Source organism: Pseudorasbora parva, chromosome 7 (genome assembly GCF_024679245.1).
Source record: "Pseudorasbora parva isolate DD20220531a chromosome 7, ASM2467924v1, whole genome shotgun sequence".
NCBI lineage: Eukaryota > Metazoa > Chordata > Actinopteri > Cypriniformes > Gobionidae > Pseudorasbora > Pseudorasbora parva.
In genome coordinates this window covers 22,532,378-22,549,712 of record NC_090178.1, presented here as the reverse complement: position 1 = coordinate 22,549,712, position 17,335 = coordinate 22,532,378, and the positions used below count along the sequence as shown (strand labels likewise).

The window sequence follows — 17,335 nt, the reverse complement described above, 5'->3', positions numbered from 1 at the left end:
GCTCCTTTCACTCCACCCTCTTTATGTGACGTTGCGGTTCGACCAATTGGAGTAACGAGACGTCACTTCCGCGGGAGACTCACTCGCGCTTGATGTTTTTACGAGGGAAGGTTTGAAAATAAGAAAAGTGGTTGACAGACAGGGAATAAACACAATAGGTAAGCGTTGACCGTACTATATGTGTGATATTAGTATATTAAATCGAAGTACAATTGATGTGTTGTAAATTAAACAACGCTGTTTAACTACTTTGTTTACCCTGGTTTCGCTAACGAGTCGTTAGTAACGACAGCAACTGACGCGTGTGCTGGGCGAAAGGGATAACTTAGCTCATCAAAATTATGTCATTTATTCAATTAAATCATTGTTTATCACATGCCCGTCATCCCAAACCTGTTTGACATTCTTTCTGAAACGGTTATTTTTAATGAAGAAAGATTATTCACCTCAGCGGAGTCCGATTCTTCAAAGAATGACTCTTATGAGCCGATTCTTTTTAGTGAATCAAAAACACTCGCCCATTGAACCGCAATTTATTTACTTTCGTGATGTCGGACTTTTATGAATGAACTAAGAACCGTTGTTATATGTTATGTTATGTTATGTTATGTTATGTTATGTTATGTTATGTTATGTTTGCTTGGCGAGACTTAAATCATAGACACTGGCTGGTTGTTTATATGACAACAAAGAGTAGATGCACATTATGAGTTTAGCTGTATTCACAGTGGTGTTTTATAAAAATTATATATATATATATATATATATATATATATATATATATATATATATATATATATATATATTTATTTATTTATTTATTATTATTTATTTATTTATTTTATTTTTTTTAATCTTTAGTTATTTTTGTATAACATGTAACATTACGATGCTAATAAAATGTCTATGTAACTGTAAACACACATTATAATTATGTAAATTAATTTAATTTAAATAATTCCTGGTATTATTTCAGTTCTATTTAAATGTAAAATTATAAGCATTGAGAACAAAAATGTAAAAATTGCATTTCTTCCTCAATAGTACTAAAATAATTATGATAAAATTGCAGAAGAAAGTAAACTATCCCTTTAATCTAACCTCTGTGGTTACATGGTTTTGTCACAGCATGGTGCTTGAACTAAAGTGTTATGTGTGTCTTCACACACAGAATGCGTAGATCTGGAGCTCCAAGTCAGGTCCGTGGCAATGCTGCTAAGAAACCCATGTTTTTGCCACCGGGGCCAGCCAGGAATGATGGACCACCTTTATTGGGTCACCAGCCAAAACCATCACTACCATCGCCACCACCCACACCTGCTTTGGGAAATGTGCTGCTCGATAAGGTTAAATGAATAAGTCAAAACAAGAAAATGATTAAAACAAATTGACTTTTTTATGCTATGTTTCTGCTTATATAATTTATATGTGACTGATAATATCTTAAATCCCCCTGTAGTCAATAATTTTATCCTTTAAAACTCATCTTTGATCGCCACAATTACATATTTAAAAGTTTTTTTATGCATGCGATGTGATGATACCAGTATTTTTGTGTTGTGTAGCATTTTGACCACTGTTAAACGGATTCTTAAACACCTCTGATTGGATGTTGTGTTCACATGCTCAACACATATGTCTGTGATTGTCTACAATGATCAACTCTTAAAAATGTGTTGTATATAGACAATGTAATATATCATAATTCACCTGATAAATGAACCTGATTTTTCATATAAACAGAAGAATATACTGGGAAAATTTGGCTTTTTATGAGACTCCCCTGCTTTGCAGCATAGTAATGATATGCTAAAGCCCACCACACATTGATGTGATTGGTTACAAGGTAGTTTGTGAAGTACAAAAACACAGGTGATTCCAAACCGTCGGATAGTCTTTTTTTCACGGCAGTTTTAAGGAGAAAATACTCAGCAATGGGGTTGACATGACCTTGCACATGGTTTGTCTTAAAGCATATTTAAAACACCACATAAACATATAAACAACCTTAACTACTTGATTTTCACCACAGAGGCTCTTTAATGTGCTGCTATTCATATTGTCTATTTACTGTAGGTTATTTGAGTGGGTTTTTACAATAAGGTTTTTGTATCATGACAATAATGCGTTATGTATTACATTATATGATTGAAAAGGTGCAGTAGGTGCATTTTGCTTCTTTATTGTTAGGGTTTGTTTTCCTTTGCAGGTCCAGAGGTGTTTGAGTAGTAAAGATTTTCCAGCTGTGCCTAAGGCTCCATTGGGCAGTAAGGCTTTAGCCAGGGTCCTGAGTGCTGTTCCTCAGGGGGATTGTAAAGAAAACAGTCTCAGGTCTTCACCTGACTGTCCTGAACCTGAACAATCAGCAGATGAAGCCAGCTGCTCAATACAGCCAAACACGCAAGCTAACTGCACAACTGCTGGTAAGATACAGCACTGTCACGATTATATTTTGTGTGTTTTTCAAGTATCAAGTTAAGTTTTAAGTTTTATTTATTTTTCACATACACAATTATATAGAGCATATATAACCAGCAGTTAAATGTGAGTCAGGTCCACTCCATGGACAGTACAATTATTAAAGAATACAACACAAATGAAAATATACATAAATATACAATCTACACAGATGAAAGTAAACATAAATATAGCCATGAAAGAATAAAATAAAATTAAACAATAAAAAATAAGAATAAAATATAAAAAAGATGTATACTGTAGAATTAAATATAGAATGGAAAATAATTAGCATGAAAGCAAACTAGTCTTAAATATTAGGATACCCAGGTGTGTGTGTGTGTGCGCGTGTGCGTGCGTGTGTGTGTTCCTTGTTTGGCAATACTTGTGAGGACACAAATGTCCTCACTTATATAGTAAAACATGAAAATGACCCACTAGTGAGGACATTGGACTGGTCCTCACTAGTTTAAAAGGCTTATGAATCAGCCAAAACATGTTTTTATTTAAATCTGTTGTTCTGCACATGTTTCTGTGATGGGTTAGGGGTTGGGTTAGGGGATAGAAAGTATCATTAACCTGATATAAAAGCAATGGAAGTCTATGTAATGTCCTCACTAATATAGTGAAACAAACCTGTGTGTGTGTGCACGTGTTTGAAAGGATTAAATATATATTATAAATATTTATTGTTAAATAAATGACAAACATATTTTGCTGATTTAGTTAGGGTATAAAAAAATATATATATATATATTTTTTTTTTCATTTGGTGATGTAACTAACAATATATAATTCATTACTTATTACGATATTTTAAACGTGGACTCCAATAACAAACCCCTTTTTAAATTAGAAAGGATTAAAAAAATACTGAATTAAAAAGATCTATGTAAGAAAAAAATGTTATGAGCGACTGACCAATCAGAATGGAGTATTCCTGAGAGCCGCGTAGCAAAGCCTTTATATTCGTCAGTTTCGTTTGGTCTTGCGAGGTTTTATCACGTTGAGGTGTTAAAATGTCTCATAAGTTGCTAGAAGGCAGTAGTCGAACACTATAAAACACCAAGAAAGAGGAAATGCATTTGGTCACTTAATAAAGCTAAAACCGAAACTAGTATAGTAGCCTACGGACCGAGCCGCCAATTCTCCCCTCTAACTTCGGCTTTGAGCGAAACTAACCAATCCGTGCTCACGGTCCGCTTGATTGACAGCCGCTATGTGTGTGTGTGATCGTGCACAGATTAAATGCAGCGGAGCTTTTCTGCACTCGGTCTGTAAGCTGTAGTACATGTGTGTGTCTGCCTGGGAAATATAGCAACTGGTGTCTTAAAAGCGCTCCTCTCTCACACAAACACTGTCTGCACATAACTGTCTGCCAGTTGTTCCCTCGCGAGCACATTTAACGTCAGTTTAATGTTTCCCTTTGCCGTTTCAGTAGTCGCGCGGACTCACTCTATGCTCTCACAATAGACTTGGTGCGGTTAAAATATAACACGCTCAAAAACCCGCCTTCAGTCGTTTCCCGCTGATAATGCAATACATGTAGCTGTTTTCAGAGGCATAAGAGAGCTCCGCTGTGTTTCTAGTCTAATATAGTCGGGTGTGTTATGTAGGTCAGGCCAGGCTTAAGCAGCTTTACTGAACCTGCGTCAGCTTAAGCTAAAAGGAATTCCAGCAAAGCCCTCCCCGGGTAGGCGTGGGCCTAATCGAGGCTGGCCTAGTTAAGCCTGATTCTTTTTCTTACGTCTGTGTGCTTGAGAGCCAGTTTGTGCATGTGTGTATTGTTTAACCGAGACAAGCAGTGCAGCAGCCTGCTCACACAAGTGAGTCGAGAAAGACAGACACACAGCACTGGGAAAAGAGGAGAAGGAGATAAAACCTGGAGCACTGAGACCAGCCTAAAAGGAGGATGTCTACCTTATTCATGACAAACAGCATGGTCGGCAAGGCCCGCTCTTCCAACTTCACCCTATCTGAGAAACTGGATCTTCTGCGGCTGGTCCAGCCTCACATACGCATTCTGGAGGAGCACACCAATAAGCATGCCGTGATTGTGGATAAAAACCGGTGCTGGGACAGCATAGCAGAACGCTATAATAGTTTAGGAGGCGAAAGGCCCCCTAGAACGGCACAGGGCCTTCGGACACTCTATAAGCGACTTAAAGAAAGTGCCAAGCAGGAAGTTCTGCATCGAAGCCATGCTCAGCCTGAGTACCGGGGGCGCATCTCAGAACCAACAAAGCGCATCATGGAAATGATACCTCAGCTGTTTCATGTAGGGGACAAAGAGCAGAGCGCACTCCACAGGTGAGATTGAGCATACAAATGCACACATGCAAAAAAAAAAACTAAGCTTACACATTATCAGGTGCATCTGTAGTTCAAAAACATAATTATCACACAATGGATAATTTAAACCAATAACAAGTTACTTTGGCTGCTGTTAATTGTCACACTCAGCCAATTAGAGTTTACAAATATTAGAATCAGAAATATCTTTATTGCCAATTAAGCTTATACATACAAGGAATTTGTCTTGGTGACTGAAGCTTCCAGTGCAGTGACAGAATGACAAGACAGAATAATAAGTGATTAATATTAATATTCTGTTTATGATTAATATTGATATTGGGTTATTAATACGCATTATTTAAAAATGTCTTTTTCATGTACTGACCATAGTAATAACAGCAAATTATGTATAAATACATGCAACTAACCCTAAACCAAACTAACCAAACCTAATTCTACCCTAACCCTTAAGTGCATGTAGCTATCAAATATTACTCAGTCCTTAAATATATAATTACACTGTAACAATGACACCTCTTTTGCTAGTTTTAGTTTGTCTTATGTGATCAAAGCACACGTTGCAGTCACACACTCGCTGTCCTTTCATTCTGTCCTGTGCCAGAGGTAAGCTGCAGAACTGAAGGGATTTGGATGTCATTAACCGTATTTCCGATGCTGCGTTAATGCCAGGTTTGCCACCGTGTGCCAGAGGAGTTACTGTCCACGGACATCTCTATGTCTTCTCCATCTTAGGCTTTCTGTTATTGACAAGGTCTTTATTTTCTCAGTCCAATCCAGCTGAGAGTTGTGGACCAACATGATTTGATTCTTTTAAATTGGCTAGTTGAATTAGATGGTTAAAATGTTATTGGTTTAAAACTGAGAATCATTCTGGAGATGTAGAAATGAGCAATTGATCAAAGTCGGCACATTTTTAGGAATCATGTTCAAAATTAAATTTTAATGTTTTTTCTGAATCCTGTGTATGTGTCTGTGCTAGGCTTCAGTTCAAGAGGAATTCTCCAGTAGAGCAGCCGGGCAGCAGCCTGTCCCTCCCAGCATTGTCGGACTATCCGCATGTTGCGGTTGTGAGGGTGGAGACGGAGGATGTGAAACCGCCTCCTGATATCCACTTGATTACATCCCACGGTTCACCTGTAACCATCGCCACACCGAGCAGTCAGGCCCACCATGGACAGAACGAGAGGGACAGTGAAGTAATGGAAGAGGAGGAAGACGAGGAGGAGGAGGAGGAGGAATTATCCTCCCACGTGTACGCGGCCTCTCTCTCTCCATGCCCCTCCTCCGTACACCTGCCGCCCTCACCGTCGGCACTCGGCGCCAGGAGGAGTGCATATCAGAGGGGGAGGGCGGCGTTCAAAAATTCAGTTTTTGAGGCAGAAGCTTTGCAAATGATGCGAGAGGAGCATGAGCTGCTTCTGGCCAATCACAGAAAGCTTGGACTATATCTCGAGGAGAAGAGGGAGGGACTTAAGAGAAAGCAACAGTTGGAGGAGGAGCTTCTCCGGTCAAGGGTCAAAGTGGAGAAATTAAGGGCGGCCAGACTACGCCAAGGATTGCCATTGGTGTGACAAGCACAGTGTCAGATCTGCAAATGTATCACAAAGGGAACTCGTTAATATTGATGAGCAAACTTGTTTGTATAGTTAATTTCTTGTTTGTACAGTTTTTTTATTCAGTCGACATTTGTACGAGGATTGTTTCTGATATTTGTTGTAGGAATTTGTTTTTAATGTGTGAATGCCCTGATTGAAGAAAAAAAATATTTTTTTATTTTGTATGGCTTCGCTAATAAATTTATAATTGCTTTAATCTTTGTTTAAGCCTGTCGTTTTATATTTTATATTTCTTTGTCACTTAGGAAGTGCTACATAGCAACAGGAATGAATGAGAACCTTCACAGTTGAGGTGTTTGTAAGGACTTCATTTGTGTGTTTATTTATAGTATAATGCAATTTAGTCAGCATGAAATGGAAATAGATTTTTTCTCCTATTTTGACGTATAATCGAATGAAACGATTCAGACACAATTTTTGATTTCCTGCTGACTTTAGACTGAAATTCTTGCAATTGAAAATGTGAATTCTTTTTATGCCATTGTTTGTCACCTGACCTGTAATTATGTACCCTGACAGAACAAAATCATAATATTAGCGGTTCCGTATATGCCTAGATGCTGTATAAAGCCACATGCTTTGTCATGGTATTAGTGCTGATCCTTTATTTGTTTGTTTTAAAGCACGCTACTATAGTGTAATGTGGTGTAAGGCGTCATCCAGGAAGCATAAGCGATGGGAAGGCGATGCTGTGCTAGTTGCCAGGGGGCGGACTGTTGTCCTCAAAGACATGGAGGGGCGGGACATTGGACGAGGTAAGCCTATCACAGCACATTCTAGCACAGCTTTTGGATTTGATTTTGTACATAAATGCATATTTTAATTTAGGAATGGACAAAATATATATTTTTTTTTTGGTCTATCAGTTGATATTGTATATTTGTGCATGTTTTGCTCATTTCCCCTCTTCATCTAATGCTTTAAATAAAATAATAATAATTTAATTTTAGCAAATCTCTGAATATCCATTTTTCTCTTTGATCATTGTAATTAATTAGCCTTAAACGATTGATTTAAGCTTTTTTAAAATTTAATTATTTAGCCTGTGTAGATGTGTGTTTTGAATCAGTGTTTTTCTGATAGGTTCAGGCTACAAGGCATCAGAGCTGGAGAGCTTGTGTGAGGGTCAGACTCTTATGGTGGGAGGGAAACAAATCGAAGTCATGGGGGTCATATCCGATGAGGACTATGCCAAAGGCCGTTGTTTCCAGGATGCTGCTGTGGAGATTCCTGCAGAAAAAGTCTTGAAGGCTTCTGTTTATCGACCAGTGTCCAAATCTTTTACCAAACCAGCGCTCAAGGAAGGTGCACTTGCGGATTCTCAACCTGACAAACCAATCTTTAAACCCAGACATGACCCTAACACACCAGGTACAGCACATGCTCAACTAACACAGTATTTGTCTATTTTACTATTTGATTATAATTAAAAATGTATTTTTTGATTGATAGATTTGTTTTTAAATATTAATATTCAATTTGTCACACTGTCCATTTAAAATAAATAAAAATACAAAAAGGGATTAAAAATGGTTCCATCCCTGGTTTCACAGACAAGGCTGAAGACTAAAGGCCCAGACTAAACTGCATGTTTGAGCTGTTTTAAAATATGTCAGTGTCATTGATTTGTCTCAAGATAGACACCAGTAATGTTTTTTTTTTTTTTCTAAGGCATGCTTATGAAAGTTACTTAAATGTCCTAATTAAACCAAGGCCTAATCCTGGCTTAATCCAAGCCCTGTCTGTGAAACCAGGCCCCAGTTTCATTACTTAGCATATACATTTACCCTTAAAGATTATGGCCTGGTTTCACAGACAGTGCTTCGATTAAGATGGGATTAGGCCTTAGTTCAGTTAGAAGAACATTTAAGTAGCTTTTATAAGCGTGCCATAGAAGAAGAAAAAACATTACTTATGTGTATCTTGGTACAAAACAATGACACTGATATGTCAGTGCAAGTTTCTTTCAGTTAAAACAGCACAATAATGCTCAATTTTAGTCTTAGACTAGTCTTAAGCCTTGGCTGTGGAAACTGGTGGAATATGAATTTAACTATTACATTTTAATCTAAAGTCTCTGTGGTCTTTTAAAAAATATCCATATTTTTCCTGCTTTGTGCCTAGGCGCCCTGGTGATGCCACGACCGAAAACAGATCACCAGTGGCTGTATAATAAAAGTGGTTCTCCATTGGTGGATGTGGTCATCGACCCCCACTTGACCAATCATCTTCGGCCACATCAGATAGAGGGCGTGGTCTTCCTTTATGAGTGCTTAATGGGAATGAGGTAAACAAGAATTTATCTGTTGTTGCAATGTTCTTGCATATGCACATCTTTGCTTATGCATGTTTTTTCCACATGTATGTTTGTGTTGAAGACTTGCTGGCCGCTGTGGGGCTATTCTGGCCGATGAGATGGGACTGGGGAAGACGCTGCAGTGTGTTTGTGTTCTGTGGACACTCCTAAAACAAGGCCCCTATGGTGGGAGGCCTGTACTGAAGAGGGCACTTGTGGTTTGTCCAGGAAGTTTGGTCAAGAACTGGGCTGCTGAGTTCAATAAGTGGCTGGGCAGAGAGAGAATTAGTGTTTACACTGTGGACCAGGTGTGTATGTGTGGCTGTTTGTGTCAGTTAGACAGAAGACTACAAGAGGATTAAAAATATATGTTGTCTCTAGGATCACCGCGTGGATGACTTTGTCTCTTCTCCTCTTTGCTCCGTCATGGTGATCAGTTATGAGATGTTGCTGCGCACTGTGGACCGTTTGAAAGAGCTGGATTTTGGAGTGCTCATCTGTGATGAGGGTCATCGACTTAAAAACAGCAACATCAAAACGGCCAGCGCTCTCACAGCCCTCTCATGTGACCGCCGTCTTATATTAACAGGTTTCCTATTTCAAACAAACACATACACTTTTATAAACAAGTGTAGAAATATAAAATTGTGTAATTGTTAAAAATTTCTGTAATTATTAATTTAACAGGAACTCCGGTGCAGAATGACCTGCAGGAGTTTTATTCCATCATTGACTTTGTAAATCCAGGAATTCTGGGAACATCTGCGGCCTACAGGAAGATTTATGAAGAGCCCATTCTCAGATCTCGCCAGCCCATCTGCACTGAGGTAAAAAGATAATTGTTATGACTAATATAAAAATTGTATACTGTTTAAATGTTGTAAATCTCTCTCTCTCTCTCTCTCTCTCTCTCTCTCTCTCTCTCTCTCTCTCTCTCTCTCTCTCTCTCTCTCTCTCTCTCTCTCTCTCTATCTCTATCTCTATCTCTATCTCTATATATATATATATATATATATATATATAATTATAAATGCTAATTTCCATTATTTTATGTTTATATATATATATATATATATATATATATATATAAAATAATATATATTTATATATATATATATATATATATATATATATAAAATAATATATATTTATATATATATATATATATATATATATATATATATATATATATATATATATATATTTATATATATATAAACATAAAATAATAGAAATTAGCATTTATAATTTAGATATCCATATCTGACAATACGATATTAATTGATTAAAAACAACATTCAACATTCTTGAGCTATTCTCCAGATAGTATTCATCAGCGGGTGTGGTATGTTGTGCATTGAACTGTGTGTTTTAGGAAGAGCGACGTATTGGAGAGGAACGTGCCGCTGAGCTCTTTCGTCTAACAGGTGTCTTTACGTTACGCCGAACTCAGGAGATCATTAATCAGTATTTATCAGAACGGATTGAGTGGACCGTATTCTGCAAACCCACTGAGCTGCAACTGCGTCTGTATGGAGTCCTTCTGGCCACACGGCCCATCAGAGCCTGCCTCTCTGGTGCCAGCACACACACTTACACACACAGCCCACACCTCGCATGCATCAACGCCCTCAAGAAACTCTGCAACCACCCTGGGCTGCTCTACAACACTCTACAGGTACAATAGGTGCTGGTATTTTTCTCTGCATGTTTCATTTCTGCTTTTTAATTGTGCTTTTTGGTATTTGCTTCAGGAAAAGACAGGTGAGATGTATGAAATCGGAATGAAGGAACTCTTTCCTGAAGGATATTCCACAGGTGCCTTCAGCACTGCAGACTCTGGAAAACTTCTAGTGTTAACAGACCTGCTGTCGGCGATACAGCATGTCAATCGAACAGACAGGTAGCACATATACCACTGCTGTCATACTTCATTAGACATCATCTCATTTTTAAGTTTTACTCCTAGGTTTTCATATCAAAAACATATTAGAGCAACAAGTCTGATATTTATGTTATATGATGTACACTCAACATGAACACTTCCCATCAGTCATATCAGTGGCTTTGTAAAAGTTAGATTTTGGTGCCACCAATTTGAGGTTAGGTTACCAACAGTGTCTTGAATTACTACTATTAAGTTTACTTTATATAACAATTTTAAAGATAAGAAAATGCTTTGTTAATCTCCACAGTGTAATTTCATTGTAACAGAAGCAATATACACTTAAAGGGGTCATAACACACACAGTTTCTGTAATTCTTATGTTTATCTTAAGTACCTATAGAGTAGTATTACATCCTTCATATCTCCAAAGAGTCTTATCATATTTACTTTTATCATATTTATAAGCCAGGCGGCGCTAAAGAGTCACTCACAAGCGCGGACACACAATACATCATCGCATTATCTCTTGACTTTAGATTCACTATACGTTCGTGTTGTTCACATTATATGCACAGTATGTATGTTGCAACAAAACAGACATTTGATACAATTTCATTCTAACGGCCTGTTGTTTCGACTCATGGCCGACAGGAACAAACAAACCCACTTGCAGAACTCCGTTGCTGCTCCGGAAAAACAAACTGCATCCACTTCATCAGCGTTTCCTTAACGCTGGGTTATTTGGGAAGTTGAACATGGTTATCTTTCCCTCATAATCATAAGCACACTTCTTTAGTAACATTGTTGATTTCGTGGTCTAAATTACTAAATTTAAAAAACGGTCTAAATGAAACATTTGTGGTCTATGTCGACGGCTCCTGTAACCTGAATGAAGGGCTTTCGATGGACTTCCACACTTTGACATAATACATGGCCATACTCGAAATCCTGAAGGGGTGTATTTGGAACAGCAATACTCTGTCATATGTCCAACTTATTTTTTGAAATTGTGGCCATATTTAGCATGGGAATCCAATTCTTTAACAGTGTAAATAAGTCAGAATGCATGAAATAGCATTAGACCTCCCTTTTAAGAACATACAATATAGTCAGGAAAAATGTGTGGAAAAGTTAGTATTGAATAAAATAAACATTAAATATAGTATAATGTTTTTTGAGTGCTCAAGCACTTTACAAATAAAAACAAACCTATAAAAGTACATCTAAACAAATATTTTGTAGGTCTGTAAGGTAAATCACTTTATAGAAACATAGAAGTACATTTAAACAATTATACTGTATGATTTATTGTTTAAATTTATTATACAATTTTGAGTGCTCCGAGCACTTTACTCAAAACATAAAAGGAAATCAAAACTATTATTTTATACTAATATTATATATTAAAAACCCTATTTGATCACCAAAATATGCTAACTTTTTGTTAGGACTAAGTCAACAAATTTCCATTTTATTGATGTGTGTAATACACTCATGTGCATTTTTTTCTCACTGTCTTTATCTACTTAGGGCTGTTTTGGTGTCCAACTACACACAGACTCTTGACTTGCTGCAGGATGTCTGTGATCAAATAGGCTATAAATGGTGCCGGCTCGATGGACAGACACCTGTTGCCCAGAGACAACGAATTGTTGATTCCTTCAACAGCCCGCACTCATCAAACTTCCTGTTACTTCTTAGCTCCAAGGCTGGAGGGGTGGGGCTAAACCTCATTGGTGCCTCTCATCTTGTTTTATATGATTTAGACTGGAACCCTGCCAATGATATACAGGTCAGTGGACTTCCACATTACACTTCACCATGTAACACTGGAAAGCAACAAAAACATTACTATAATACAGTATTACACAGAAACAGATGCAATGCAGTGTTTTGAGATCATTATAGACACTACAATTAGACTACACTTCAGTTGTAAATCCACATGCTTGTCTTAGTTGCACCTTTAATACAGACCAGTAGGTGGCAGTGAATACAAAAAACCAGAAGCCTATTTTGTAAATCATCACATTTTTCTCAATTACTTATGTGTGAATGCTCTGCAGTTTTTACTTGTCAATCATTTTGTCTGTTTCCATGACAAATTTGTTCTGAGAGCTTAACACTTGTTTTATAAGACTCAATCATCTTATCATTATTATTGATATTCATCTGTCAGGCCATGGCACGTGTGTGGCGAGATGGACAGAAGAAAACAGTTCACATCTACAGATTTCTAACAACAGGTAACCAAAACATTAGTAAATTACCCAGAAAATGAGTATCATCAGCCTGTTTCTCGTTTGATAAATGTAGCTGTTTGCTATGACTGTGCAATATCGAGAATTACTTGACCTGAAACATCTCACAGGCTTTCATCAATCATAACCCACACAAATATCACATGATGAGACACTGTCTTATTTATAGAAGGCTTTCAGATTGATGATTAATGGATGGAAAAATTATTTGTTTATGGATGTGCACATGAGTTTGGCCTGCAGTAGTGTGCATGTGTCTCTTGTAGGGACCATAGAAGAGAAGATTTATCAGAGGCAGGTGAGTAAACAGGGGCTTTCTGGGACAGTGGTGGACCTGACCAAAAAAGCTGAGCATATTAGCTTTTCTGCTGAGGAGCTACGGGACCTTTTCAGTTTTGACCCTAATACAACCTGCCTCACACATGACCTACTGGACTGCCAGTGCACCGGAGATGGAAATACACCAGGTAAATAAATGCTAGCAAACAAATAAAATCTATTGAACACAATTAAATAATGCAGGAACTAGATGATTCTCCTACTGTTACACATTAGGGATTTAAATCAGTTAAAAAGTTTTAACATTCATTTAGCTATACTGATTAATGTGTAATCAGTCACTTATATCAATATTTTCTGAAAAAGCCCCAAATTAGATAGTTCAAGTCTTTAGATTATAAGGCTTTAACACTAAATATCTCTTCATCACGACACCTGTTAATAGGTGGGGATATATTAGGCAGCAAGTTACCATTTTATCCTAAAAGATGTGTTAGAAGCAGGAAAAATGTGCGTAAGAATTTGAGTGAGTTTGGCAATGGTCAAATTGTGATGGCTAGACGACTGGGTCAAAGCATCTCCAAAACTGCAGCTCTTGTGGGGTGTTCCTGGTCTGCAGTGGTCAGTATCTCAAAAGTGGTCCAAAGAAGGAACTGTGGTGAACAGGCGACAGGGTCATGGGCGGCCAAGGCTCATGGGATGGGAAGTAAAGGCTGGCCCATGTGGTCTGTTCAAATAGACGAGCTACTTTATTAAGCACGGGAAATTGCTCCTGAAGTTAATGTTGGTTCTGATAGAAAGGGTAAGAATACACAGTGCGTCACAGTTTTTTGCGCGTTGCTTGCCACTTACAGGACTTAAAGGATCTGCTGCTAACATCTTGTTGCTACAAACCACACCACACCTTCAGGAGTTTAGTGGAGTCCATGACTTGATTGTTTAAGTTACTGTTGCCTTTCTATCAGTTCAAACCAGTCTAGCCATTCTCCTCTGAACTCTGGTTGTGAGTGAAAATCCCAGTAGATCAGCAGTTTCTGAAATATTTAGACCAGCCTTTCTGGCACCAACAACCATGCCACATTTAAAGCAGTGTGTAGTATTTATTTATAGTATTTATCTATTGACAGAAATGCAATATAATATACATAACTACGTTTTCAGTGGTGTATGAAGGCCTTACATAATGAACTGTTATGTTTATTACCTTAGAATGAGCCATTTCTATCTGCATACACCGCGGGTCCCCGTACAGAGAAGTCGCCATTTTGTTTCTACAGTAGCCCTAAACGGACAAACTGCTCTACAGAGCTCTAGCTACTCTGCTCTCTCAGACAACAACATCTTTCTCCTGTGACGGCCACCGTAGCTTCTCTATTTGCTTTGAAAGGGATGGGTGAGCGGTTGTATTTCGCAACCTCACCACTAGATGCTGCTAAAATTTACATAATGCATCTTTAAAGTCCCAGTGAACCAGAAGTTGCAAGTGAGTTTCCTTCAGTGCTGTGACTAACGGTTGGAGGGGAGTGGTTAAGCATTTTCAAAACTAAGCCGTCAAACTGCCGTCATCTGAAAAGGAACACTGTTTCCAGACCCGAAGTTACTTTTCTGATTTTGATTAAAGATTACCGCGGCAAACCATTTTTTTTTCTGTGTATTAACTTGCGTTGATTAATTGTTCAACCTAAGTCCTTTAATATGTGCTAATAAACCAAATAGGGTCATTTTTGATTTCATGAGGACTTTAAATGACCTTACTTCCCCATTCTGATGCTCAGTTTGAACTTCAGCACATTGGCTTGACCCTGCAAATGCAGTGTGAATATACTGTATATGAATGCCACTAAATGAACACTTTGAATTAGAAGCCCTTTTAAATGAATTTGCATTTGTTTGTGCCAGGTTTTGGGAAGGAGATAAACGAGACCGGAAGGACATGTCAGCTGGGTCGCCTTGCCGATAGCACATTGTCACTTCCGCAACGAGTCAGCATGTCCGAGCTCATGGACTGGAGGCATTTTTCTGGAGCTGTTCAATCATTTGATGATATTTACCTAAATCATGCCCGTAACCACATCACATATGCCTTTCAAAGCACCACTTCTAAATCCCACATAGCAGTCTAAACTCTTCCTCTTCCCAAAGACACTGATATACAAACCCACTGCCCTAACAATGTGTAAATATCTCATGTATATTTAAACAATAAAATCTTTTTACATCGTTCTAACCTATCAAGTGTGTTTGTGTCCAACTTGCTGATAGATTAATATAACATAATCAGAAATGGCATCAGAGTATCTGTCAGAGAAATATATTGTAACATTATGGCCTTGTTTGACAGACAAGGCTTAGATTAAGCCAGGATTAATTAGTACATTTAAGTAGCTTTTACACCCATGCCTTAAAAAAAACATTTCTGGTGTGCAACTTGAGACAATACAATGGCACTGACATATTTTAAGATATGTCTGCATATGTCTCAAACATGCTTTTTAGTCTAAGATTAGTTTTGGTTTAGGAACTTTCAGCTTCCATACTTAATTTATCCTAAATGTAATCATTTGTATTAGTTTTTAATCACTCATTTAAAGTTGTTCTTTGGTGTTTATGAATACAGATGTTAATAAATAGGGGGTGAACTGTATCCTCTTGTTTATTAGTTTCCCCCTCTTTATCACCCTAGTTTTTGCAATGTGGATGGTTTATGCTAAATGTTTCCAAAATCAGGCTTGTTTCGTCTCTATAGAACTTTTGAACATGATGCTGTGCTGGATTACGTTGGTGGCACAGATGGTTCATTTAATGCAGATTCCAGCTAAATCTGTCCATTGTCAACATTAGTAACAAACACAGAAATGACAAAGCCATCACAAAACCAGTGAGGCACAACAGTCACCAGCAGGAGATGGGCTAGTCAGCTCCGTGACTCATTAACTAAACTGATCTGAGTTCACGTTTGCTGGCGTTGTAGTTTATTGACAATGTTTCAGGGTTTAAATAGGGCTGTGGTAAATCATTGTGCTATGATATAGCGTGTGAGTCAGCTGTTGTCTTTCCTTGTGCACCTATACATTTGGTGGAGTGTGTTGAAGATGGTGTGTTAGTCAGACACTTGTGTATAAGAAGCCTCTTGAGAGCTTGACACTGTCCAGGTTGTGATGATGAGATCCCAGCAACTGTTACCAGAGTAACAATACAATGTTTATTCGGTCTGTAGGGATGTGCATGTTCCTCAGCCAAGCCTTTACCATCAGCTGTACTGATCGTTCCTTCACTATCATCCCACAGGAAAACTCAACCGCCAAAGAACAAAGTGAAGACGTGCTCGGATCAGTTAGGTTAATGAGGGCGTAATGGTGCATTTGCAGAGCATACTGTTACAAAGCTTTTTACTTATGCTAGGAGAAAAGCTTCTGACAATTCATATTAATGCAAAAGCATATCTAATTGTGAAAGACAAAATACTAAAAACCGACCTTAGACTCTGGGGCTTTTATTAAACAAGAAACATACACCTTTCAGAATATTGGAAAAATAAGAGGTAAATTGCATGTTATTTTTTATTTAGGTACTGTCGTAAAGATTCGGTTTACATAACAGATGTTGATGTAGAGTTCACAAACTAATAACTCAATTTGTGATTTAGTCACATGAGTCTTATGTTTGAGCAGTAAGAACTTAGAACACTTTTATGGTAATAAATGTAAAGTTTTAGTTTTTTTATTTGTAGCAGTGGAAACTTGACTAGCTTAAACTAGCTAATTCAATAAATGCTATCTTGCTAATTGATTATAGAATGCTTTGGTAGGTTTGGTAATCATTAACAGCACTTGCAGAATGAGGACAGCAAGAAAATGTATTTAACATGTATCTGTTCTCAAAGTAAGTCCATGCTCCCATCATCACTATGAACCTTAAAACAACAGAAACTCTTCTAAACTAGCATGACAACACATTAAACATTACTAAATCACCCACTTAACGTTAATCTTGCACACAAAAACATAATATAACACTTAATTTGAGCATTTACTCTCCCTTTTGTGTGGCATGGGAAAACATGCTGGGAAATTAAATTAGTCTAAATTGAAACTCAATTTCAATTTAAAGTTCATAAAACGCAAAACAATGAAATGATTCAGATTACTTAAAATGTGTCTAACATATATGAGAACTCAAAAGAAAAATTAAATACTCAAAAAAGTTCATTGAAGTTAATAAT

General features: G+C 37.5%; 2 protein-coding genes across 2 annotated transcripts; both read left to right on the top strand.

The window, feature by feature from the left end:
• Positions 1-40: 40 nt before the first annotated feature.
• Positions 41-15,340, top strand: rad54b (RAD54 homolog B). Its single transcript, XM_067448605.1, has 15 exons — positions 41-158; positions 1,172-1,346; positions 2,210-2,423; positions 7,013-7,144; positions 7,473-7,760; positions 8,514-8,676; positions 8,768-8,993; positions 9,067-9,274; positions 9,373-9,512; positions 10,061-10,363; positions 10,440-10,588; positions 12,104-12,365; positions 12,753-12,819; positions 13,101-13,301; positions 15,013-15,340. The coding sequence occupies exons 2-15, from the start codon at positions 1,173-1,175 to the stop codon at positions 15,234-15,236; spliced, it is 2,751 nt and encodes a 916-aa protein (XP_067304706.1). The 5' UTR covers positions 41-158; position 1,172; the 3' UTR covers positions 15,237-15,340.
• Positions 3,738-6,579, top strand: LOC137082990 (fibrinogen silencer-binding protein). The gene is made up of 2 exons (XM_067448607.1): positions 3,738-4,767; positions 5,753-6,579. The coding sequence occupies exons 1-2, from the start codon at positions 4,370-4,372 to the stop codon at positions 6,342-6,344; spliced, it is 990 nt and encodes a 329-aa protein (XP_067304708.1). The 5' UTR covers positions 3,738-4,369; the 3' UTR covers positions 6,345-6,579.
• Positions 15,341-17,335: the final 1,995 nt, after the last annotated feature.

Excerpts from the sequence above, each read along its gene's own strand:
- LOC137082990 (XM_067448607.1), top strand. The coding sequence starts at position 4,370 with ATGTCTACCTTATTCATGACAAACAGCATGGTCGGCAAGGCCCGCTCT. Across the intron at positions 4,768-5,752 it reads GAGCAGAGCGCACTCCACAG|GCTTCAGTTCAAGAGGAATT; the intron begins GTGAGATTGAGC and ends TGTCTGTGCTAG.
- rad54b (XM_067448605.1), top strand. The coding sequence starts at position 1,173 with ATGCGTAGATCTGGAGCTCCAAGTCAGGTCCGTGGCAATGCTGCTAAG. Across the intron at positions 8,994-9,066 it reads GTGTTTACACTGTGGACCAG|GATCACCGCGTGGATGACTT; the intron begins GTGTGTATGTGT and ends TGTTGTCTCTAG. Across the intron at positions 10,364-10,439 it reads TGCTCTACAACACTCTACAG|GAAAAGACAGGTGAGATGTA; the intron begins GTACAATAGGTG and ends TATTTGCTTCAG.